This window comes from Gracilinanus agilis, chromosome 2 (genome assembly GCF_016433145.1).
Source record: "Gracilinanus agilis isolate LMUSP501 chromosome 2, AgileGrace, whole genome shotgun sequence".
In the NCBI taxonomy this organism is placed as follows: domain Eukaryota; kingdom Metazoa; phylum Chordata; class Mammalia; order Didelphimorphia; family Didelphidae; genus Gracilinanus; species Gracilinanus agilis.
In genome coordinates, this window is record NC_058131.1 from 28,290,761 (window position 1) to 28,317,203 (window position 26,443).

The 26,443-nt window shown below is 41.2% G+C and overlaps 1 protein-coding gene across 1 annotated transcript in view; it reads right to left on the reverse strand.

The window, feature by feature from the left end:
* Window positions 1-7,720: 7,720 nt before the first annotated feature.
* Window positions 7,721-26,443, reverse strand: part of PAIP2B (poly(A) binding protein interacting protein 2B) — a 69,031-nt gene continuing 50,308 nt past the window's right edge. The window contains exons 2-4 of the mRNA XM_044663031.1: window positions 21,273-21,424; window positions 8,689-8,865; window positions 7,721-7,806 (exon numbers count right to left, since the gene is read on the reverse strand). Coding sequence (XP_044518966.1) covers window positions 7,750-7,806; window positions 8,689-8,865; window positions 21,273-21,416 — 378 coding nt within the window. The 5' untranslated portion in view covers window positions 21,417-21,424 and the 3' untranslated portion in view covers window positions 7,721-7,749. The remainder of the gene's footprint in view (window positions 7,807-8,688; window positions 8,866-21,272; window positions 21,425-26,443) is intronic.

A 26,443-nucleotide genomic window follows, 5' to 3' on the forward strand; every position in this document is an offset into this window, starting at 1 on the left:
CCCCAACGATGGACAAGGTCTGTGTCCTCAAGGCCTTTACCTTTTGTTGGGACTGACGTCACATGCACATTCATATGTTCTGAGTCTGAAGGACTGAAGTGAGGAGGGAGAACATTCTGGCTGGAAGGAGAGCCTGGCGTGTGTCTGGCTGGTCTACGAGTGCATCCGAGTGTTCATGAAGCATTTCTGTGCCAGGAAAGGGCAGGGGACCAGACAAAAGTGAAGCATTCTCTGCCCTCCAGAAACTCCTGTGAAAGCTTGTAAAGCACACAGCTAGAAGGGGAGGTTGAGGCTCAGTTATGAAGGCCTTAAAACAGGAGTTAAGTTTGGATTTGATTCTAGAGGCAAGAGGGAGCCACTAGTGTTTCTAGTCAGGGGAGTGAAGCAATCCCATCTGGTTAACAGGTCCAGGGGGCCAAGAATACAGGATTTCTGGATGAAGGGAATCCTTCAAAAGACTTGCCAAAGCCCTTTCTTCCTCAGGGGCAAATGGGATTATTCTCATTTGACAGATCAAGTAACTAAGATTCAGAGAATTAGCTAACATAGGGGTCTGCTCTGGGTCAAAGTGCTAAGAAGTTTCAGATCCAGGAATAGTACTGAATATCTGGAACTGGGGATTTGGAGTTGGGAGACACCTAAGTTTGAATCTTATCTCTTGTTTCCTCCAACCAGCTGACCACAGCAACTCACTGTTGGGTAAGTCAGTTTCCCCATCTGTAAAAAAAATGAAGCATAAGATCCTGACCTCATGGGGAAAGGAGTTGAAGGATCAAATGATACTATTCCTAAAGCATTTTGCAATCCTTACAGCCATTATGTATATGGCAGCCATAGCCCCAAACGGACGAATGGTCAAAGGATATAAACAGGCAGTTTTCAGATGAAAAAAAAATCAAAGCTATTTATAGTCAATCATATGAAATAATGTTCCTCATCACTGTTGATTAGAGAAATGTAAATTACATACCATCTCACACCTATCAGATTGGCTAATATGACAGAAAAAAGAAAAATTATCAAGGTGGGGGCAGGGATTGGGACACCAATATGCTGTTGGTGGAGTTGGGAACTGATCCAACCATTCTGGAAAACAATTTGGAACTATGTCCAAAGGGCTATAAAATTGTGTATACACTTTGACCCAGCAATACTATTAGGTGTTTCCCCACCCCATATCATTAAAAAAGGACCTACTTGTACAAAAATATTTATGTGGCTCTTTTTGTGGTGGCAAAGAATTAGAAATTATGGGGAACTGATCAATTGGAGAATGGCTGACCAAGTTGTATATGCCTGGAATAGAATACTATTATGCCAGGAGAAGTGATGAACAGGATGATTCAAAAAAGCCTGGATTTCTCTAAAGTGATACAAAGTGGAATGAGCAGAACACTGAACACTGTAACAGCAATAATGTATGATGAACAACTATTATAGGCAATAGTTATCTAAGACCATTCAAAGGACTCATGAAAAACACTCTCCACCTCCAGAGAAAGAACTGATGTAGTCTGAATGAAAATTGAAGCAGACCATTTTTCATTTCATTTATTTTAAAAGGTCTTTTGTATGATAGCACATGTATATATGTTATAAAACTGCTTACCATCTCAGGGAAGGAAGAGAATTTAGAGCTCAAAATGTAAAACAAATGCCAAAAATTATTTTTTCATGTAATTAGGAAAAAATAAATTACTGTTTTTTAAAAAATGGCAGCTATTCTTAACTTCCCCATTTTAGATAGGGAAACCAAGACAGGGTTAATGAGGTGAGCTTCCCTTTGGTCACAGAGCAGACAAATGTCAGCAACTGCAATTTCAACTCGACTCTCCTGACTTCAAGCCTAGAGCTCTTCAGTGTCAAACGACCCACTTTTAGGACTGGTGAGTTACTCTACTGCATTCTTCTCATGCCTCTGGCTGTCTCCCAGGGGGCAGGAACAAAGACCAGTGGCTAGGTTTTTGCCCAACTGGGCAGCCACTTCCCCACTCCTCACTTAAGAATAAGCCAGGCTCACTTGTTTGCCTGCCTCCCCATTTATCGAGGAGTTAATCAATCACAAGCATCACTGGTACTCTGTGTCAGGTTCTGGTGATGGACAGAAATGAAATAGCTTCTTCCCAGGGAGGGGCAGAATTCCCATCCATGGAGATCTGCCTATCTAAGTGTACAAAATATAAGGTTTGGGGATGGAAGGGATGGACCAGGAAAGCTTCAAGTAGAAGATGGTGCCCAAGATGATGGAGAGTTTAGGAGCAGATGAGGGATTCTAAGGAGGGAGGGTATTCAGAGCTGGGAGACAGGGTACAATGTGCATAGACCCAGGAATTGAGTTGTAGCATTTTATATGGGAAACACCCAAGAGATTTAGTAGGCCTGGACAAAAGAGTATGCAAAGGGGACAATGGATCAATAAAAGTTGGCATCCTTCTCATTAGGCAGTTATCTCCTTGGGGGGCAGGAGCCCTAACTTGTCTGACCTTGGTCTTTCCCCTGTGGCCTAATGCAGGACTACCCACAGCAGGGTTTTAATATGTCTTTCTGAAAAATGAGAACAGAATCCCACAGGGAAGCAGGGGACCTCTTGGGATTGGAAGCAGTAGGGAGAAGTGAGGAATCCTCAGTGTGCATTGCAGACGCCAAAGCAGTTGAGGCTGATGTAGGACCCACACAGAAAGATCAATGACCACAGCCAATCACTGCCTTTAAATTTTATTGAAATTTTTAAGAGCTGCCATTTGGTTTGAATAGCAAAGTTCAGAAAAAAGTAACTTTTTCTCCTTTTTGACATTTTTATGAAAAACAAAATTTCAATTTTAAACTCCTGTTCTCCCTCTCCCAACAAAATAGTGTAGACAGAAGTTCTCCCAGCTACAGTGTAGCATGTGCTTCACAAAAAGTGCTTTTGATATTTCTGCAAGGGATGAATACAAAGGTCCCCCTCCCTCCCCACTTTGACCCAACCCCAGGAAGCTGCCAGGACACTAGTTAACAAGAGGATAATTCCATCAGTCTCATGGTTCCAAAAGGCAGTCTAGACAGCCTTCCTGCTTGGGCACCCCTTTTGTCAGACCCACCCCTCCCCGCCCTTTAAAGCTCCCTCTTTTTTTTCCCTCCCCCAACCAACAAAGGTAGCATGATCCATGGAGAGAGGTGACCACATTCATTAGAAAGCTTGTCTGGAGATTGCTCAACATGGATTTTTAAGAAATTGATGTTTTCAAGTTCTGTCCACTTGTTAATCCATAATTGATTCCATTAATAGATGCCTTGGGAGAGTCTCCTGAGCTGTTTGCACAGGGAGGAGATGAGATCTGAGTTTTCCAATGAGAAGCAAAAGTTCTCATTCTAAAAACAAATGCAGAAGTTCCAGCTCTTGGAGAAGAGCATGGGAAATGAGGCTGGCTCTGAAGAGTTGTTCCTTTGGAGTGAGCCAAGGTTGGGTCACTTCCTGACGGTTCCTATGGCTCTTGAGGCAGCTGCTTAACAATGGTTTCTTTTGCTCCACAGGAGGCTGAAAGCCAAGGTGTGCTTTGTGTTTGCAATTGTCCCCTTGCAAGCAGCCAACATGAAGGTTTCTGAATTCTTAGACAGGGCACAGTTATCGTTTACTATTGGTTTGCAGAGCAAGTATTATACATAAACTCCCTATTTCTATAACTTTAAATGACCAAGGAAAGTTTTTGCCTTTAGAATGTGCTTCTGTTTTCCAAGTTGGGGTGGGGATGAAGGGGGATCAGCACTGGAACAGCTAATCAGACAAATCAGTGTCTTAGTAACAGGAGAACCTCAAGGCTTCTCTCTTCTCTGCCTCCGGGATGAACATCTGAGCTGGGAAACCAAAAGGGCCGCTGTGCTCAGCCTCCTCTGCAAGGCTGGCAGGGGGAGAAGAGAAAGTCAAAGAGCTATTGGGAAATGAAAGACATTGTTTCCTTCTTCCAGGTCCAACTCCCTTGGCAAGGAGAGACGGAAGATTTTTTAAAAATATCTTTTCCTCCCAAAACTTGTTCCCACTGTTGTCTGGAACTGCAACTCTAGTCTGTGCCGGTAGAGGGCAGGGTGGACAAGCTTCCACATGCCACTGGGGAGACCCAATCATGGAAACTCACTATTTGGGTGGGGTTTCCCCAGGAAGGGGGAGTAGATTGGCCAGTGCAAACTGGAGAGCAAGCCTGTGGCTAGGAACTGTTTTCTACTCCCCGTTCTGCATGGCTCTTGAAATGACTCCTATGATGCCCCGGGAGGCAAGGGGCTGGCCCAACACCTCTGATACCCCAAGACCTGGCCCACCCACCCAGGCTGGGTGATAACTCCAATCCTTAACCCACTCACAGACCTTCCCAACAATTCACACACTCTCTGTGCACAGGGCTCCACCATCAGCCAGGGGCCCGCCTCTGTGTTCTATTCTCCTCTAATGTCCCTGTGGGTAAGGACATCAGTGCCACTCTGGACGAAGAGAGGCCATTCCATCTCGCTCCCCACAGCTCTTTCTTTTCACACAACCAATAATCCCATTCAAACCACAGCAGTTTTGCCCAGCATCTGCACTAACCTTGAGTTCCTTAGTCTTAGCTCTTTGATGCTGGACATTTCTTGGAAACGTTAGATACAGGTATCACTGCAAACTTAAGGAGATCGCTGATATTTCAGGTTCCCCAAACACTCTTGGAGGCTTAGGAGGCAATGTTTCTGGTTCTCCTTTGCCTGCTTCCCCCACATTCCTGAGTCTCAGTCTCCCCACTGGCAGGGGAATATGAGGCCAGAGCAAAGCCTGCAGTCTGTGCTTTGGGGAAACTGGAAAAGGCAAGGGCTACTGCCACCATTTCAAACAGCCCTTTAAGGAGGAAAATAACAAAAAAAACTCGAGTTTCATCCTATTCACTAAACAGATGCTAAAATATAATCCCCCCTAACCTAGTATTTTCAGGCCTGCTCAGGGCCTAGGGTTAAGTGCATACCAGGAAAGAACCAGCATTAGAGAGGCAGCTGGGCCTGGAGCCAGGAAGACCTGAGTTCAAATCCAGCTTCAGACACTTATTAGCTGTGTGACCCTGGGCAAGACACAGTCCCTGTTTGTCTCATTTTTCTCATCTGTAAATGGGACTCAAAGATCCCTTTCAGCTCTAAAGCTATGATCCTGTGGCTTCACAGATTCCATTTCTGAATAAAAGATACTGAAGTATAGCTGTATAAAGTCAAGCACCCAAAGACGCCCCTCTAAAGTCCAGGCTGAGCATAAGGAGGGGGCCCCTCCTCTTGCCACACACATAGGTTTCCTTGGATACCTTCTTCCTAAAACAGATCTGAGGAAGTGCCCTACCTCCTATATCCTGTCTGGTCTGGGTGGGACAGAAATGAAGGCCAGGTAAAGAGAAGGCCACTAGGGAAAGCGTTGGGGAAGAAACAATGGAATGGAGATGGCTGGACGACCTGGTCACCAATGCAAAGCTGCTTTCTGGACCTGAAGGGGACTAAGAGTTCTGGGTCCAAGCAAGTAAGAAGATCTGAGCCCTTGGGCACCAACAGCTCCTCCTCTCAAGTTAATCTGGTGCTGGCCAAAGAGATGAAGTTGTGTTAGCAGAAAGCCAGGGCCCTTGTTATTAATTATCCTGGAAGCAGGAGGGAGGAAAGGGCCAGGTCTCCATGTCCCACACATGAAGCCCTTCCACCCAGATAGTCAATTTGTGCTCACTTTGATGGGGATGGTTACAATGTTCTTTAAAAATGGCCTATGGTTACTTAAAATCATCATCTCCTTCCCTACCACTTTAGGGACAAGAAGATTAATTCAGAACTACTTCTAAAGGCTAAAGAAGAAAAGTAGCCTGGGAAAGAGAGAGAGATCTTATTTCATAACCTCCCTGACTCTTTCTGGATCCGAGTACATTAACAGGAGTATCCAATGCTCAGAGCTGAAAGTAGGTATCTCCTTTAGTGAAGGGAGGGATGAAGAGAGATCCTGCTGGCATTTCCAAATGGGCAACCTGCTCTTCAAGAACTGGTACCATTCACCCATGCAAGAGTGGAAGGCAGAGTCCCCCAAATAAACAGGGCAAGAAACACCAGGGTAAATTATGGAGAGAAGAGAAATAGGTTCAGAGTTTAAGAGATGATTCCAATCTGGCTCATCAACAAATCAAGGGCTTCCTATTGAAATACTACTAGAAAAATGGCTCCTCTCATCAGCAGCTTGGGCATCCAAGCAGCTAAAGCTGCTCCCATCTATGCTTTTATTTACACGTTAAAGTGGTCATTTCTGTTCTTATTAGTTGTCCCCATGGCTATTGCAGAAGCCTGCTCCTTAGGCCACAGCAAGTCCAGGGCCTCAAAGGGAAGGAAGGTTTTGCTATGAACATACTTTGGGAGCCAATTCTGTTCTCTGACTACCATGGCTAGTGCTTAGTTACATTTCTCTTGAGTAGTAGTAGGGACAAACAGCTCCTCTAGTAAGAAGGAGGAACAACCAAAGGATGACATATAATGGGACCACGTGTAGTAGACTCGCAGTGTACTGATACCATATATGAAGGAGGCGTCAACTCCCTGCCTTGGCAGGTATCGAAGGACATATAGAAATGGACAGGGAGGTGAGTGTCCCCCTCCCCCCCACACATAGGGTCCTTTTAAGGCCCCATGCAAAACTGCACAAGGAAGGAAAAATGTCAACAATAGGAACTAGGTTTCCTTCTCTCCAGTCTTGGGAATGAATCTTTGGCCACCACCCACTTGTTGTGTAAAGCCTCTATAGACAGGAAAGCTGGCAGAGCAGAAGAAAGTACCAGATGCTAACAGAGGTAAGTAGGTTAAAAATCACAGTTGTGCAGTTCACCTTGAGAGTTAGAATAATCCACACAGTAATTCCCAGGCCGGAGCTGTTGGTCGCACATACCGTATGTTGACAGCCTACCTCCTCAGTGCCTTGGTAAGATTTCTGATCTTAAAAACCAAGGGATCTGAGAGGAGGTGGACAGGGAAGGAGGACAGGGGACACTTGAGAAGGTGAAGGTGGCAAACCAACAGTACAGCTATTTTTACTCTCCAAACAATGAGACGAACTCCATCGTAGGACCAAGAGGCCTGGAGACCAGCGTGATTATGGATTTTGAAAGGAGAATTCATTATGGACTGCTTCCTCCTGAATGATTACTGTGAGCCAATGGTACAGTCCATACTCTCACAAAGGCTTCGGATGAAGCTCTGTAGAGAGAAAAGGGGTTGGCCAGGGAGTTCCCATAGGCCACCTAGGAGGTGTGGACATTAAGCCCACCTAAGTCCACCTAAGCCCACTGGCCCACACCTGGCCTCTTCTCTTTTCCCTCCTCCTATTCAACCAGTTTAATGGATATAGTAAGGAGTTCTGCAGGTTTTCCTGGAATCTTATAAATGCATAGCAGAATAGAGATTGCTTAAGGAAAAGAGATGCTTAAAATACACAAACGGTCTAGTGGGAAAGGAAAGAGAGAGAGATGCAATCTTCTTACATAAAAACAAACAAAAAGGGAAGAAAAAAGCCATTATGTTAAAAGAGAATATCCAAAGTGCCCAAACGCAGGCAGGCTAGCAGAACAAAAGAGATACGCAGAAGCTTGTAGAATCAGATCGCCCACGTTAGTGACTCGATTCACAGTGTCGAGTTTGACCCTCCCTTGAGCACCCCCCCACCCCCTCCAGCCCCCAACTCTTTATGCAGTTTTGTCCCTGGAGAGAGGGCCCACAAGTCCTCCTTAAAGGTTTCGAGAAGATTCAGTACTTCACTCCTGGAATAAACTCCTTGGCATCAGGGTTCAGGTTACTTTTGCTCTGAAACAAGGACCCAAAAGAAGATCATAAATACCAGAAGGTAAAGATTTTAACCCACGCTGAGCACCGACGTCTCCTCTTTCCTCTGGAACTTGTGGAAGCCTCCTAGGCTTCCGGAAAACCCCTTATTTTCTCATACTCTCAGCAACTAAAGTACAGTGTCACCTCACTGTGTCTGGCTATATTAAGACCTCAGGACTGCCAACTGTGAGGCTAGCCTCTCCCCTTTACAATATTCTCCTCTGTGATGCCTCCTAAATTCTTATAGGAAGAGTCCTAAGTCTGATATCAAAAGCCAACTTCTCACCTAATAAGCCAAAGCCACATGAGATAAAAGAGGCTTTTTTGATTCAGACATCAAATAAACTTGATTACTTAGGGCTCAATTTCCCCCTTAGCTTTTGATTTCAATATAGACAACTGTAGGCTGTCTGCTAGCAAGAGAATAAATACTCAAACTGTTGACAAGTTGCTGGGCCAAAGTGCTGTTGAAGATATATTGCACCATGAGAAATACAATGCCCAGAAACTTAAATCAAATAAATACCTGAGCTAGAATGCTTAATATGTTCGGTCTCTAAAGTTATAGGTTGAACAACAGCCTTTAAAAAATCCCTCTCCAAGTCACCTGACCAATTCCCACAATGACCTTACTCAGAAAAATATGAAGGAGAGAGATATCATAGGGACAGGGGGAGGGAGGCCAGCAGAGGCCTATCTAACAGAATCTATAGAATGCTCTTCCTGGACTTGACTTTTGACCTCTCACCACAATTTCACATCCAATAATCTCTTTTCTCAAAATCAGTAAGATGGAAAGAGGGCCTAGAAAAAACCTGGCAGTGCTCTCATAAACCGATGATCCCACAAAGGGACCCTTACCAAAATATCTTCTGAACTGTGACTGTCACTGACAGAAAGTCCATTGAGCTGCTGCTGCAGCTGTCCAATGCCTTGAGGCAAGTCACGTGAGGGAATGAACCAGTCCTGGTCTTCTTCATCCAGCATCTCCTGGAAGCAGCGGTCCAGGAATTCCTGCTCCTGAAGTTCTTCCTCTACCTAGCAGGAAAGGATGGGAAAAAAAAAGTTACAAAAGGGATGAATAGGACACCTTCAGAGGCAAAGGGACTGAAGAATGAATGCTATGGAAAAGCCTTTGAGAACTGAGGCAGAGTGAGGGAAGCAGAACCAGGGTAATGTAAACACAACACTGTAAAGAGGAATACTAAATTAAATTAAACATGAGGCACTTATGATGACCAAGAATGGACCCAGAGAAGAGATGAGAAAAGATGTACCTTTCTCTCTGGAGTGTCTCTTGTCTTCATAACCTGGCCCTCTCCTACCTTTCCAACCTTCTCATACACTTCACTCCAGCCTCCTGATTCTAGAGAGGAGGGCTGTACGGATCTACTCTCTGTTCCTCAAACCTAAGGAAGGGGAGGAAAAAGAAGAGAAAGAAAGCTCCTGGGCCTTGCCAACAGCTATCCCCGTTATGTAGGAAATACTCTCCCTCCTCACCTCTGCCTCTGAAGGCTTCTCACTTCATTAAGATCCAACACAGGTGTGACTTTCTGCATGAGGCCATTCTTGACCCTTGGCTAAAGCTTCCCACTTGGAGGTTGTCTTTTTTCTATGGTGTGTATCTTTAATGAACTCAATCACCTATGCTATCTCTTCCTTTATTTAGAAGGCATTCCTTGAGGACAGGGACTGCTTTTGCCTTTCTTTGTACCCCTAGCAATTAGTACAGTTCCTAACACATGGGAAGCATAGTAAATGGTTGTTGATTGAGCCATGTTTGGCTTTTTCTTTTTTCAATCTTTGCTATATGGGGAAGCTTATTGGGTGGTGGGCAGAGAAAAAAATATGAAAAGGGCAACAATTAAAAAAAAACAATGCTGCCAGTTGGGTATACAGAAAGATAAGGTGTCAGGGATGACCTTTTAGGGGCTGGAGAAGAAAGAAATGTTAAGTTTTCTGATCCAAACCAATCCTATGTTCAAGTAGGGCTTCAAAGATTTCAACGAATTGTAAACTCTGAAAATGGGAAATGGAAACTTCTCTCCTAACATGGCACTGTTGTCTCTACATTATGTAGCATTAAAAACAACCTGGCACAAGTAACTGATATCTTTTAAGCATTATAGCTCTGACTTCTTCCCCAGCTTGGTCCAAAGTGGCCCTCCAGGAATGAACTCTATGCTTTATAAAGGTAAGGAACAAGGAGAATCCAAGTGGTCTACCCAAAGCCACCTGACCTGGGAAACAACTTAAACATAAGTGAACAAGTCTGACAACTCTCTGCTCTCAAAATTCTTCTATTAAGAACATGCATGATCAACCACTGGCTTTTACTAAAAGGAGTATATTTTTTTCATTCTTCAAAATAGTAAGATCATGAATTCTTAAAACAAATCTTTATTTCTATTTCCTTAACACACTATTTCTCTCAAAAGAAATGAGCTCTTTTAATTTGGCAATATCTATAACAACTGTACTTCAAAGATCATACATAAAAACTGATTAATATAAAATCTGTAGGCTATACAGATCTTTTGTTTCCTATGAGTCTACTTGTTGCTCCGTATCTCGAAGGTACTTCATAACTTCCTAGGATGTAGAAGAAACTAAATATTCAGAAAATTAAAATTGATCTGTTCATATTGTAATTCAGTCCCACAAAAAACACACTAATTCAGCTATACGTAGAGTTGTGAGATTTAGTTCATGATGGTTCAGGTGTATTTCTCCATAATCATGTAGGTAGGCTCCATAAGGCAGGGATGCATTCCACTGAGCTTTACCTTCAGGTCAAAAAAGCTTCCTTCTGAAAGGTCATTCAAGTCCTACAATTCACTACAGACATGCCTGCTTCCCCTGAAAACTCTAGAATAGCTCAACCCATTAGAATGTCAGTTCATTAAGGTCAGAAATGATCAATCTTTTTGGTCAATCCTTAGTAAATGCCAGCTCCTTGTGTTTTAAGAGTCTACAACACATGACCTTCTGCATTGTTTTCTTGAATTATTTCTTATACCATGATGTTCAAGCTTTTTGACTCATTTCTACACATCCTAATGTGAAAATAGAAAACACCTAAACTACATTTATCCAGCATCCTTATAAGTTACATGCTTACTTACATATGGGGGCTTGGGAGATAAATTTGGCTGAGACCCACACTCTGGGGCTCTTTTTGAGGAGCTTGTGCTTTTGATAAAGTGCTATAGGTGTGGGCCTCTGGGTCTCTGTGCTCTGCTCATTTGGTTAAAAGAACCTTTGATTTTTCTCTTTCTCACTTTATTTATTATTAAATACTATATAATAAATTCTTTGATTTGGGTAACCGGGTCTCTCCCTCTCAGAGGCTGTTCCTGCTAACTCCTTCTGCTGTTACTGCTGCTTGCTGTTGCTGCTACTGGTAAGCTTTAAACTCACTGTCCCCAACCCAGCCCAGCATAGGGGGATCCCTTTCCCCTTACCGGGCAGCTGGTTAGCTCCTAAACCCTGTAGGGGGTACTGGTCCCTTCACCTAAGTTCTTTTCCAAAAGAAACCAGCTTGCTTCCTATACTCCCTCTTAGCTAAAACCTCTTCCAACTCTAGCTAAAAGGAGTCCTCAACCCTAAAACCAGTCCATAATCCTTGGCTTAAACCCCCTCACACTTGCCCTTGTAGCCAGATTCCATTTTGGTTCCTGACAAAAGTGATTACCTTAATTCTTACTCCCACCTGGATTCTGGCCCTCCCTGTTGCTTTTTTCACCACTAGAGGCCAGTACTGAGTATTTTCATCTTTTATAAATAAAATCCAATAAAAAATTAAATAACGTCATATAAAATAAAATAAGATAAAATACCCCTACTCCTTGCCTTTCCCCCACCCCAATACTAATAATTTTTTTTTTAACCCTTGTACTTCGGTGTATTGTCTCATAGGTGGAAGATTGGTAAGAGTGGGCAATGGGGGTCAAGTGACTTGCCCAGGGTCACACAGCTGGGAAGTGGCTGAGGCCGGGTTTGAACCTAGGACCTCCTGTCTCTAGGCCTGACTCTCACTCCACTAAGCTACCCAGCTGCCCCCCAATACTAATAAATTTTTAATTAAAAATATAAAAAATATAATTAGTAGATAAAAATTCATCGAAATTTATTTTCTTTCCCCCTTTCCTTTAACCTTCTAATTACAACACCAAGCTGCATGAATGCTACTCTACAAGAAAGTCTTCGGGCTTGTCCACAATTGGGAAACTTTAAGTTTTCGGAATGGCATGTTCTCCTTTTGTTGTTAGGAAATTTTCTTTACTAATTCCTAAATGTTAAGGCACAAAAGGTTATCATACAAAAAATGCAAGCTAAAATGTAAGCCAACATTCAAATTCAATTGGACAATTTTAAGCACTCCTTAAATGGTCCAATGGCAAAGGACGATTCCATCCAAAATATATCTGATTTTTCCAAACCTGTTCCTGAATTACCAAAAGAGAAAAGTCCTATTTCTCTTGAAACAGAGACAAAAGACCCCTCTCCTATGTCTCAGTTGAAAAACCTCTCTCTTGTATTGAGCAACTCTTGGCTAACCCTCCCTCCACTGCTCCTTCTCCCCACGCCCAGTCTTGCCTTGTCCATTCTCCCAGCCCACGACCAACCCCAGCCTCCCAAAACCCTCAACCTCCTACCATACAGATTCCTAATTGTACTACCTTGGTATCACACAGATAGCTCCTATGAAACTACGACCACTGACCATTCCTATGAAGGCCTTTTCCCCTTAAGGGAAGTGCTGACAGTAGTACAAATTAGGGTTTTGTTAACATTAAGACAACATAGGCCGGCCTCAGCCACTTCCCAGCTGTGCGACCCTGGGCAAGTCACTTGACCCCTATTGCCCACCCTTACCAATCTTCCACCTATGAGACAATACACTGAAGTACAAGGGTTTAAAAAAAAAAAAAAAAAAGACAACATAGGCCTTTCATACCTTAGGATCTAAAGGAATTTAAATGCATGATATTCCTAGCTACGAAGATGAACCTATCCTGGTAACAAAAAAAGATGGCTGACATATCATTTCATTTTGATCCTTCTTATAAGGATGTTGAACAATTGCTCCATGCCTTTCTAACAGAACATGAGAGGAATAAGATTATCGCTCATGTTAATAAAGCCTGCGGGCTCAATGTAGCACACTGGCCACCAGTGGATCCTCATTGGGACTATAATGATCCCAATGAATACGTATAATTACATCGTGCTAGGGATGCCTTTCTCAAAGCAATGTATGTTCCGAAAGGCCGGATGCATGGACCAAATTCGAATGCCTCAAATAATCCAATGATGAGACATCCTCCCAATTTATGGAAAGGCTCACTGAGCTGGGAGATTTAGGTACCTAGACCTTGATGTTTCTACAGAAAGAGATATTAGATATATAAAGTGATACTTTGTCAACAACTGTTGCAGAGTAGTACAGGATTACTTTAAAACACATTGCCAAAATGGCCTGAAATGGATCTTGAAGAGTTGAGGTGAATTGCTGTATATGTCTTTGAAGGCCATAAAGAAAAACAATCAGAAACTAATGATTTACTAGGAAAGATTCATAAGGAATTAAAATATTTAACTGACATAATTGATAAACAAGAAAAAGGTCATGATACTCAATCAATGGCACTTGCACCTCTCAAGAACCTAACCAATGATCCCTTACCTTTGTAATAATGAGATTATATCTACCTTCCCCTTCTCAAATCTAATCACCAAAAGTGTAAACAACTCCACTTAACTCTCAAGTAGGGAGGTCTGTGACTCTCATGTGCAAGAATGGGTGACAAATCAGAACTGATTGACTGCCCTTAGGCAATCCTAAGAAAAGCATCTGTTGTGATTGGATGTAAATTGGAAGGGAGGCACAGGAAGTGACGAAAGAAATGGCCTGGATAAATTGAAAGAACTTTTCAAGGCTTGCTCCTTTTCGGCTCTTAGTTGCTTGCTTCTTGTGGTGGGTGAGTAGGACATGAAGGAGCTTGGACCGCTGGCTGAGACCTTGGACTAAGTGAGACTGCTGTTAACCTCTCCCTTGGAATTACATGTAGTGAGTGTAAAGACTAAATCTTCCTAGACTTCTCTAAAGGATCTGCTCTCTCAAAAGAGACTCTGACTGAAGCTTCTGCTTCATTCATCTCTAGCCCTCCGGCCCTCCAGCCTTCTTTTTTGGCAAGCCTCTATATTTTACCTCTGTGATTGTGAAATATAGACATTTTTGATATTTTTTATTATTATTTTTCTTCCTGCATGTGTGATACAGTATTTGATTTTTTTCTCTCATTTTTTTTGTATCTGAAGCACATATCTCCAGTATTGAAAAGATTTTTTTTTTAATGTTTGACTTTTTTCAATAGAATAAGCTAAGATGTCTATTTACCTAGCATATAAATGCATACTCCAAAAACTTAGGACTATGGCAACCTGCCACTAGTTATTTAAATATTATGAGACTTATGCTCCACGAATGTCTAATTCAAGGAGAAACGGACCACAAAGAAGCACAAAAGTTAACCTGCAAAGTGTCACACAAGCACAAAAGGTAAAAGAGACCAAACCAATCCTACAGGGATTGATGAGTTTCTGAGCAAATAGCGCAAAGACTTGATTATGTGTGAGACTCGAGGTTGCAGACGTTTAACATGTGTTAAATGCAGAACTTCCTTGTACCACACTCTCTATCAAATACATAACATCGATTGTTCTGGCTCCATTATCCTGAAAAGCGGAGAAAAGGGTCAAACCACGGAATACTATTCCATTTGTTTCGAGATCTAGTCTCTTTTTTCTCATGATGTGACAACTTGCTGTAGTCCAGATTGCTAAATTGAGTTAGTAAGTGATTGTCATTGCAGGCTGATGGGACATGGATCGCTACAAGAACCTGTTGTGAATTTTTCCATGTTTTTGATATTCTATATTTCATTTGGAGGTTATTTTTTAACTTCTTTTGATTTCTTTGATGTTTTTGATAATTGATTCATATACCTTATGACTTAACCATGTATCCCTGTGTTATTCTTATATGCATCCCTGTATCCTCCTCAGGGGAGTCTATGTTATTGTTGTGAACTTTGAGCCTAATTCGGAACAAGAGACTACCTCTCAGAATCCAGAAGGTGAACTTTTTGGAGAAGGCGCCACGAAGATGCCTGCAGAGACCACACACTGTACCAAAAGATCCAGAGTGGACTTTGAGTTATGGTGAATTTGAACTATGGGGGGGTTGAATGCATTTATTCTGGAATGTTCACTCTTGTGCCAAAGGGGACTGCCCCCTAATTGGCTTTTTGTCAATGCACCTAACATTGGTTTTGTTCTTTTTCTCTTTTATTTCCCTTTATCCCCAAATTATTGTAATTTCTCTTTAGAAACTACATTATTGTATATATACTTTTAGTTAAAAATCTTTAAAGTTTTAAGTTAATTATGTTTGAAATGATCCACTGGGGAGACTGGTCTCCCAAAGTATCACAGGAGGGAATGTGAAAATAGAAAACACCTGAACTACATTTATCCAGCATCCTTTTAAGTTACGTGCTCATTTACATACAGGAGTTTGGGAGATAAATTTGTCTGAGACTCACACTGTGGGGCTCTTTTTGGGGAGCTTGTGCTTTTGGTAAATTGCTGCAGGTGTGGGTCTCTGGCTCTCTGTGCTCTGCTTACTTGGCTAAAAGAAGCTTTGATTTTCCCTTTCTCACTTTATTTATAATTAAATACTACATAATAAATTCTTTGAGAATTTATTCATTTTTTCTCACACTATCAAGATCAAATGTTTGCTTGTATGGAGATTGGTATAATGTTATGTTGCATATTCCAGCCTGTCCTTCACTTCTGTGTATTTGCATTCCCAAGCAGTTATTCTCTCTTTTATTTCTTTGGTGATCCTTCTCCCAGAATTCAAGTTTCTCTAGTCTGCCAATTATTTGTGCTTTGCAAGCCATAAAATCTGCTCTCACAATTATTTCTCTTTGAAACAATTTAGGAACATTCCACACTAATTCCATGACCTCTTGGAAATCCACAGTCTCCTCAGCCCCATCAGGTACTGATTCATTTTCCTTTATCTAATATTGCCAGAATTTTTATTTGTAGATGTCTGGCCTCTTTTGGCTGATCTGAAAGCCATATTCCCCTTCTATTATTAAACTTCTCTGTTGGTTTATCTGTTTACAAACAAGGTCTTTTACTGAACTTTCTTCTTCCTGAGACCTTCAGTCATTTCAACTTTTTCCTTATATTCCTCTTATTGTTCATTTTCTGACTCCTTTGATGGCTGTTTCCCAGGGGGTGGACCTCTGGGCTGTATCCTACACTAGGCAATTGACATTTTTGCAGCCTCAGTCCCAGTCCCAAATGACTTCTGGGTTGAAAGAATTAGCTCTTGCTGGATGCTGAGCTTTCTCTTATGGGCTTTGTGGAGTGCAACACAGCCCCACACATTTTCTGTTTATTCTTCAAGTCTCTGATTGAATTCTGATGCAACACAAAGCTCTGCCAAGCTACTGTCTCAGCCTAAACAAGCTTCTATCATCTGGTTTTCTGAAGGTCTGAGTGGAGTGAGTGGTGGGGGAAGCAGGTACTGAAGGAACACATTGGGGAGGCTAGGGATGGATTTCTCTCTCAGTTCATTGAACAGTTGTCTGGTTGTGTTTCTTAGGGTCCTAGACTATGAAATTGTTTTATCTTTTGTATATAACCCCTTATTTTGGAAAAGTCTGAGTCTAGCTAGCATTTATATAGCATTTAAGGTTTGCAAAACACATTACAAATATGAGCTCATTTGATCCTAACCACAACCCTGGGAGGTAGGGGTATGTGTGTCACAGATGAGGAAACTGAGGCAGAGGTTAAGTGACTGGCCAGAGTCACACAGCAGACAAGTGTTCAAGGCAGAAATTAAATGTGGGTTTTCTTGATTCCAGATCTACTTTGTGGGTTACATCAATGTAAACTTTTTATTTAAACTGCATTTCTGCATATCCTCTGTGCCATGTCAGAGTACAGAGTCAAAGGACCCTGGATTGAAGCTGGAAGAGATCTTTAGACATCATTTTGTTTAACTCTCAGAGTCTTCCAGAAGAAACAGAAATGTAGAGTTAGCGGATTTGACCAAAGTTATACTGCTGGTAGTACCAGGCCTAGAAGACAAACTCAAGTCCTTAATGTCTTCAGGTCACCCTGTCCACTGTCCTTCATTATCCCCACTACCACAGCCTAACTCCAATGACCAGCAGCAATGACCCTACACAGACCTATGTTCTATGTTTTGTGACTGCCATGCACCAGGCCAGAGGATCTTAGCTGCCCCACATACAGTCACCACCACCCTCCCCCACTGCATCCATGTCTCTGTCACAGAAAGGCATCTGCTCTTGAGCATGGGGAGCCAGCTGAATCTGTCTGCAGCTGTCACTGCTAAGGCACAGATAATCCCAGGCAAGTATCACTGTATCAGCAGGGTAAGAAAATCCTCTTGCATTTGTGCTAAGTGCCCTCCATCTCACCCTCCCAAACCAACAAGCCACCCACTATTCCAAAGAAAACATTACAGAAAGAATATAGCAAGAACAAACTGTCTCTGGTTCTTTTTAGATACCAGGCTAGCCTCGCTGACTAAAAATAGGTGGGTCACTAATTTCTTTGAAATGTTTTCTTATTCACTGCACATGAAAAACTGGAATAGTCTATCCAAGAAGAAACTGGTTTGAGACCAGATATGGAAGCAAAATACATTTCTTCCTCTCTAAACAAACCATGTCCCAGGTGCTCAGTGCAATAAAAAAAGACTGGGACACATTTCCAAGATGCCAAAGAGGAGAGGCAGCAAATTGGTGTGAGCCATGAATCATAGATATGGAAAAGTCAAAAGACTTGAGGGAACTTTCCAAAGATACATGCTCTGGAACAGACAGATCTTCTTCTACTGCCCTAAAAGGTCCAGATTTTCTTCCTTTCAGTGCTTTAGTCCTTTACTCCTTCCTGAGCTTTCAGACCTCTATTTCCCAGAAAGACGCCCTTCCCCAAAGGTTTTCAAGGTTTAAGAGTGTTTTAGGCATCAAAAGTTACAAAAATCATATCTATCTTGATAATTATTTGAGTGAGTGAAAAATACTTTGAATTAAGGTTAATCCTTTGAAGTGGCCCCAGCCAAGCCCTTCACTAGTCCCACAGGCCACTGCTATCTCCAGATAACATTTCCACAGCCTCATATCTCATCAGGTGACTTAACTAGGCTTTAGTCCATGGCTTTCACAAGGAAATGACAGCATACAGTGGCTCAGACACTGGATTTTGGAGTCAGGAAGGATCAGGGTTCAGAATCTGCCAATGACATTTATTAGCTGGATCTCCCTGGGCAAACCACTTAGCTTCACTCAGGCTGAATTTAATCTATTAAAAACAGAGATCATAAAACCTGTAGCATTTACCTTCTAGGGTTGTAAGGGAAAGAAAGGGAACAAGCCTTTATATAGCATTTACTATGTGCCAGGCACTAGGCTAAGACACTGCTGAAAGATGGCTGCAATTATTCCCATTTTACAGTGGTGGAAACTGAGACAAAGATAGTATCGAGGGTCACATAGCTAGGAAGTACCCACTGTACCATCAGCTGCCTCCTCTTTGTGAGGTTTCCATGTAATCTCAGGATCAGAGACTTTGCCATGCAAAGGCCCCAGGTCATTTTAATCACATGATTAATCACAAGAACCAACAAGTTCTATAAATGGCAGCTGTTACTTCTATTGAGCTTTTAGCATCACTGAGAGCAAGTTTTAAAGTGGAATATTTCAGATTGAGTTTGAAAATAGTCCATTCTCAGAACTTGCAATTCAAAAGAGGAAGGGCACTGAAAAAGAGAGATTTCAACTATCTCAAATATCACTAGATGCCATAGCGAATTACTTCCTGGAGCAATCTTAGTACAGTTTCAACCCTTAAAAAGTGGAGGAACTAAACAGAGGAAATTCTATTCTGGATCTGATTCCTGCTAACGGTAGGAGCTAGTAATGAAGGGAACCTTGAGGGGAAGTGACCAATTTCTTCTAGAGTTTGTGAGAGGAGAGAATTCTAGTTGTTATCTGAGAAGCATCCTAGATTTGGGAGAAAGTAGCAAAGAGTGTAGAGGAAACAACAGCAGGATCCCATGGAATAAAGATCTTAAGGATGGTCAAGAAGAAAATCCTGAAGACATAAAGGGAAATAATTCCATTAAGGAGGAAAAATGGGATTTGTCTGAAGAGACCAATGTGGCTGCAGCCCAGGGAATACCACAACAACCAAGTCAGATGTTCAGAAGATGGGAGCAAGGTCATCTAAGAGACCAGAAGATGGGAGCAAAGTCATCTAAGAGACAACAAGTGTAGGAGTCTATCATATCCCTGCAGAGAAAATGTAGAGAATGCTAAGGCTCAGGGTGAGAGGCAAGGATGAGATTTGCTTGTTTGTATGTTTGTTTAAACTGTATTGGGAAAATCCACTTGGAGCAGAGTGGACAATGAGAACCTATAATGGAGGAAAGGTTGGAGCGACAATTCTCAGTTTGATACTGTTTTCATGAACCTTTAACATCAGAGAGAAGGGAGAAAAGGATTTATAGAGAGCTGCTGCCTAAGCTAAGTAAGAGAACAAGAAGAGAGAGCACATGGCTATTCTTGATGGAATCAAGTCATCTGATACAGTCAAGCATCTTACAACCTCTGAGTTTGAACTGGCAAATGCATTTACTGAGCCTCTGTCTGTGATGCTGGAAAGATCTTGGAAAAATGAGGGAGCACCCACAAGGCTGAGGAAGAGTAAATGACTTTACTTTCAAAAAAAGAAAAGAGAACAGTTTATAAACTATAGGTAAATAAGTCTCACTTTGGTTCCTGGGAAAATTCTTGAAATGATTGTTAGTTTACCTTCATTTTAGCAAAGCTTGTGGTAAAGCATCTTAAAATTTTTTTGTGGCGCAGATGGGAGATGTGGATTAGACAATGTAATGGATTCAGACCTAGCTGGAGGTCTAGACTCCAAAGAGTAGTCATCAATACAGCACCACAGGGAATCTGTGCTGTTTCAGTGAATTGGATTAAAGAATAGTTGGCATACTTGTCAAAGTGCAGACTACTCAAAGCTGGGAGGGAAAGCTAAAAGTAGGGGATAGTCAGGATCAAGGATCTCAAGCACTGGGCTAAAAAAGATGAAATTCAATATATATTAAGGTAAAGTCTTTCATCTGGGTACAAAAAAATCAACTTTGCAAGTATAAAATGAGAAAGATGTGGATAGACAGAAGTTGCTCCGAAAACTCTTTGGCATTTTAATTAACTCCAAGCTCAATTAAGTCAGTCATGTGATGGAGTAGCCAAAAAAGCTAATATAAGCCTGGCCTGCAGAAAGGACAGAGCTGCCAGGAAGATTGCCCAGTCTATTGTCCTCTGCCCTTGTTAGCCTCAGTGAGATTGCTGAGTCCAGTTCTGGGTACCACAGACTAAGGAAGACAGTGCAGTGCCTACCTACCATTTTGTACAAACAATATTTATGCAGTATGTAAAAGGGAATCTTTGTTCTCTTTGCCTAGTTGGAGTCAGCACTTTGGTTGGCAATAACTTTGAATCGAAACAAGCTTGAACTAGGTGAGAGAAGCTTGAAAATCACTTAGTGAATTCACACCCTACCTAGTGCTAGGTGAGAAGGCAACAAGATACTTGGAGAGCTCCACTCTTTTTTCTAACTCAAACAGTCAGAAACTTGTTCACATCCTCAGAAAATATGAACCTTTTTGATGAGCAATTACACCTCCAGAAGGTGTGAACTAGTTCCCACAAAGACCATCCCCTGGATAGTGCTAGACAATTTGGAAGCTGTGATTGGCCCCTGTGAAAAGGGGCAGGGACAGGAAACCACTATAAAAGCTATGAAGGCAGTCTGGTAAGGGGAAGCTTCTGGGGAAGAGCGAGGCTGATAAAGAAGCTCTTCTGGTCTGTGAAGGAGTTCTGGCTGGAATGCTGAGACCTTGGTGAGACTGCTTCAATATCTTCACTTTCCTTATTTCCTCTCTCTCTTCTCAATTGTTAATAAACTTCCATAAAAGTCAAATTTGATTTGAGATTATTCTTAGTTGAGGATTGATAATAGTTCAATCCTATGGTGACCATCTTTTAATATATTGAACCCATAAAACCCCCTTTTCACCTTTACAAGGATAAACTGGAATTAATCAAAAGAGGGGAGGCACCTGCATTCAAACAATTGGGAGAAAAGCCAACAGGTATAATGAGGTGGGAGACATGAAGTATGGTCAGTGAAAATGCCCAGAGCTGGGAGAAGGGGAACAAATTCCCTGAAGGGACTTGAAGAGAGGTTGAGGAGGCAGGCTATGAATGGCTCGGAACACTAAATAGAGGAATGGCACTCAACTCTTTCTTTACCTGTCTATTGAAGTCTTCTTCATTCTCCATCCACATGTACTCAGCAAAAGGGTTGTTTTCCTTTTCATCACGCCCATTCACTACCTGGTCCTCTTTAGATTTTGAGTTGGATGTTGTATTGGCAACATTGGACCCATTCATCATTAAAGAATCTGGGAAGAGAAAAGAAAGAATGAATGAGGAGGTAGCAATGCAACCTGATCTAAATACACTTCAGTTCCCAGACATCTAGAGTTTTAGATAAGTTTTTTTTAATAAAACTGAACAAAACCTATCAGTCTGCACCACTGGTCAAATAAAGAGTCTGCCTTTAGTTATCAAATGCACAATCGTCTGCAGTTAAGAGGGAGTTAAAAACCAAAATATGTCTAGATGGCTATTTCTGCCTATTTCTATTGTCTCAGGCCAATTGCTAGCAGGCCTAAGGACACAGCACTAAAGGGTTACCCATAAGCAGTAATACATTTTTCTAAAAATCAGATCACATATAATTACTGTTTATTCAAGTCTTTACACTCTTAAAAATCTAATCTACTTTTCCTTTTCCTTTTTTTTTGAGGGGGGGTAGGGATTAAGAAAAAATCAAGAGGAAGTTTCTGGGTTAAGAAGGCAGCAGAGTAAAAAGCAGCTGCTTAACCTCTCCTAACCCACATATATAGGACTCCTCAAGAGGACATAAAAACAAATCCAGACGAACGAAGGGACCCCACAACAGTACGCAGCATTGAAGGTACGTGGGATCGGGCATTTCCATGCTATAAGGGGGAGAAATAGCTCTCACTAAAACTCGAGCTGAGCAGCCCTCTCCCCCCCTTACAGAGCCAAAGCCAGTGCACAAGAGTTAGAGCAAGTTTGGGGCATCCATTCAGTCCTTGGCAGCTATCTAGGATCACCAGGGCCTGCTCCTGAGAGCAGCAAGACTTAAGACCCCAAGAGGCTAAAGAACGTGCAGGCTTTGAACATTGACCTTGAGCGCGGACGCAGGTACAGACACAGATCCTGAGCGCAGGCACGGACCTTGGATGGGGACCCAGTGTAGAGGAGTGTATGACTGTGGAAGCAGCACCCTGAGACTGTTAAAGGAGCTTCGGGCAGAGGAACAAGCAAGGGGACCACCAGGAGGCTTGACCCTGAGAACAACTAGACATGAGACCTGAGGAGCCTAAAGAGCGCAGACAGACACTGGGCGTGAGAATAATACTGAGAGGGTGCTGGGCTAAAAATGGCAAGCCAAAAACAAGAACCCCAGAAGAGAAAGATCAAGAAGAAATCTTTAACACTTGACAACTTTTACATAAAAAAAATCCAGACAACAAAGCAAACAGCAGAGGAGAACAAACAAGTAACCATATCCAAACCTTCCCAAAAAAATGAAAACTGGTCATAAGCTCTTGAAGAGTTCAAATCTGAGATTATGAGAAAGGTGGAAGGGATCTGGCAAGAAAATAACAGTTTAAAAGGCAGAATTTCGCAATTGGAAAGTGAGGCTCAGAAATCAAATGAATTGATGAGCAAATTGAAGACCAGAAATGACCAGCTGGAAGCCTTGAAGAACCAAACAGAGCAGATTGAAAAGGAAAACCAAAAGATCATAGCCGAAAACCAGTCTCCAAAGGCTAGAATTGGGCAATTCGAAAAAGATGCCCCCAAATCAAAAGAATTGATAAGCAAAATGGAGACCAAAATCAAACAGCTAGAAAACAGGATGGACCAAATCAAAAGATTATAGCAGAAAACTGGTCTCTAAAGACAAGAATTGGGCAAGTAGAAGCCAATGAGCTCTCAAGACAGCAAGAACAAATAAAACAAAGTCAAAAGACTGATAAAATAGAAGGAAACATGAAATATCTCACTGAGAAATTGACAGATCAAGAAAACAGGTCTAGAAGAAATAATATGAGAATCACTGGTCTTCCTGAAAAAGCAGAAATTAATAGAAATTTGGACTCCATACTAAAAGAAGTTATTCAGCAAAACTGCCCTGAAGTTCTACAACAAGAGGGCAATATAGACATTGAAAAGATCCATAGATCACCCTCTACACTAAACCCTGAAAAGACAACCCCCAGGAATATAATAGCCAAATTCAAGAGCTTCCAAGTAAAAGAAAAAATTTTTTACAAGAAGCCAGAAAAAGACAATTCAGATATCAAGGAGCACCAATCAGGATCACACAGGATCTGGCAGCCTCCACACTAAAAGACCACAAGGCTTGGAATATGATATTCAGAAAGGCAAGAGAACTGGGTCTACAATCAAGGATCACCTACCCATCAAAACTGACTATATACTTCCAGGGAAAAGTATGGGCATTCAACAAGATAGAAGATTTCCAAGTATTTGCACAGAAAAGACCAGGACTAAATGGAAAGTTCAATATCCAACCACAAAAACCAAGAGAAACATGAAAAGGTAAATAAGAAACAGAAGGGAAAGAAAGAAAACTTACTTTTAAATTTAAATTTAAGGGTTTCAATGAGATCTAATTATTTGTATTCCTTTATGGAGAAATCTTATGTGTAATTCTCTGTAGTGAACTCTATTCACTATTATAGTATCCACTATTATAGTAATTAGAAGAATTATTCACAGGGAGAGGTTGGAATACTAAATGGTCTAAAATGATATGGGGGGTGGAAAGAGGGGGGTGAATGGCACCAAGAGAAACTTGAATGAATAAGAAAAATAGGATATTCTATTACACACAAAGAGGGAATGGGAAGGGGAGGGGATGAATACTATTATAAGAAGGAGAGGACGAGAGCATTAAGAGGTAATATTTAATCCTTACTCTCAGCGGAATTAACCCTGAGAGGGAAGAGTAGCTCTATCCATTGGGATATAGAACTCTATTTAACACTACTGAGAAAGTCAGAAGGGATAAACCAAGGGGAGCAGGGGAGTGGGGAGGTCGAAAAAGGGAGGGGAGGAGAAGGGGGAGGGAATTCATTAGGCCTTAAAAATAAAAAAGAGGGGAATAATAGGGAGGGGGTGGAAAGGGAAGTAAATCAAGGGAGGAGACAAGGGTTACTGGTTTAAAACAAATCACTGGTTTAAAAGGAAATAGCCTAAGAAGAAGGGGTAGAACTAGGAGAGGATACCAAAATGCTGGGGAATACACAATTGATAATTATAACTCTGAATGTGAATGGGATAAACTTGCCCTTAAAATGGAAGCAAATAGCAGAGTGGATTAGAAACCAAAAGCCTACCATAGGGGTGTCTACAAGAAACACATATGAGGCAGATGGACATACACAGATTTAAAGTAAAGGGCTGGAGCAAATTATTTTGGGCTTTGAATGAGAAAAAGAAGATAGGAGTGGTGATCATGATTTCTGACAAAGCCAAAGTAAAAATAGATATGATTTAAAAAGACAGGGAAGGTAATTATGTCCTGATAAAAGGCAGTATAGACAATGAGGAAATAACAGTGCTCAATATGTATGCACCAAATGGCATAGCATCCAAATTCCTAAAGGAGAAACTGGCAGAGCTCAAGAAGGAAATAGACAGTAAAACCATACTAGTGGGAGATCTAAATATTCCTTTCAGATCTAGATAAATCAAACCAAAAAATAAATAAGAAAGAGATAAGAGAGGTGACTGAAGTCCTAGAAAAATTAGATTTAATAGATATGTGGAGAAAAATAAATAGGGACAAAAAGGAATACACCTTCTTTTCAGCTGCACATGGTACATTCACAAAGATTGACCATGTAATAGGACATAGAAACATTGCAAACAAATGCAAAAGAGCAGAAATAATAAATGTAACCTTCTCAGATCATAATGCAATAAAAATAATAATTAGTAAGGGCACCTGGACAGGCAAATCAAAAACTAATTGGAAATTAAATAATATGATTCTCCAAAACCAGTCAGCTAAAGAAGAAATCATAGAAACAATCAATAATTTCATTGAAGAGAATGACAATGATGAGACATCCTACCAAACTGTGGGATGCAGCTAAGGCAGTACTCAGGGGAAAATTCATATCCTTGAGTGCATATATTAACAAATTAGGGAGGGCAGAGATTAATGAACTGGGCACGCAACTTAAAAAAACTAGAAAGCATGCAAATTAAAAATCCCCAGATGAAAAGTAAATTAGAAATACCAAAAATCAAGGGAGAAATTAGTAAAATCAAAAGTAAAAGAACTATTGAATTAATAAATAAGACTAGAAGCTGGTACTTTGAAAAAACAGATAAAATAGACAAAGTACTGGTCAATCTAATAAAAAAAAAAAAGAAAGAAGAAAACCAAATTAACAGCATCAAAGATGAAAAGAGAGACCTCACCTCTAATGAAGAGGAAATTAAGGCAATCATTAAAAACTATTTTGCCCAATTATATGGCCATAAATATAGCAATCTAGGTGATATGGATGAATATTTACAAAAATATAAATTACCTAGATTTAACAGCAGAAGAAATAGAATACCTAAATAATCCCATATCAGAAAAAGAAATTGAACAAGCCATCAATTAACTCCCTAAGAAAAAATCGCCAGGGCCTGATGGATTCACAAGTGAATTCTATCAGACATTCAAAGAACAACTAATCCCAATACTATACAAATTATTTGATATGATAAGCAAAGAAGGAGTTCTACCAAATTCCTTTTATTACACAAATATGGCACTGATTCCAAAGCCAGGTAGATCAAAAACAGAGAAAGAAAACTACAGACCAATCTCCCTAATGAACATAGATGCAAAAATCTTAAATAGAATATTAGCAAAAAGACTCCAGCAAGTGATCAAGAGGATTATCCACCATGATCAGGTGGGATTTATACCAGGAATGCAAGGTTGGTTCAACATTAGGAAAACCATCCACATAATTGACCACATCAACAAGCTAACAAACAAAAATCACATGATTATCTCAATAAATGCTGAAAAAGTCTTTGACAAAATACAACACCCATTCCTACTGAAAACATTGGAAAGTATAGGAATAGAAGGACCTTTCCTAAAAATAATAAACAGTATATATCTAAAGAAACAATCAAGAAACTACAAATCCACTAAGGTCAACTGCCCACACCTGCACATACACACAAACATGCATATGTATTGTATATGTCCTGAACATGGAACTCCATTCTGATTTGGAAGGGCAAGAGTTGGGCTCTAAAATCACCCAGGAAATGTGGATTAA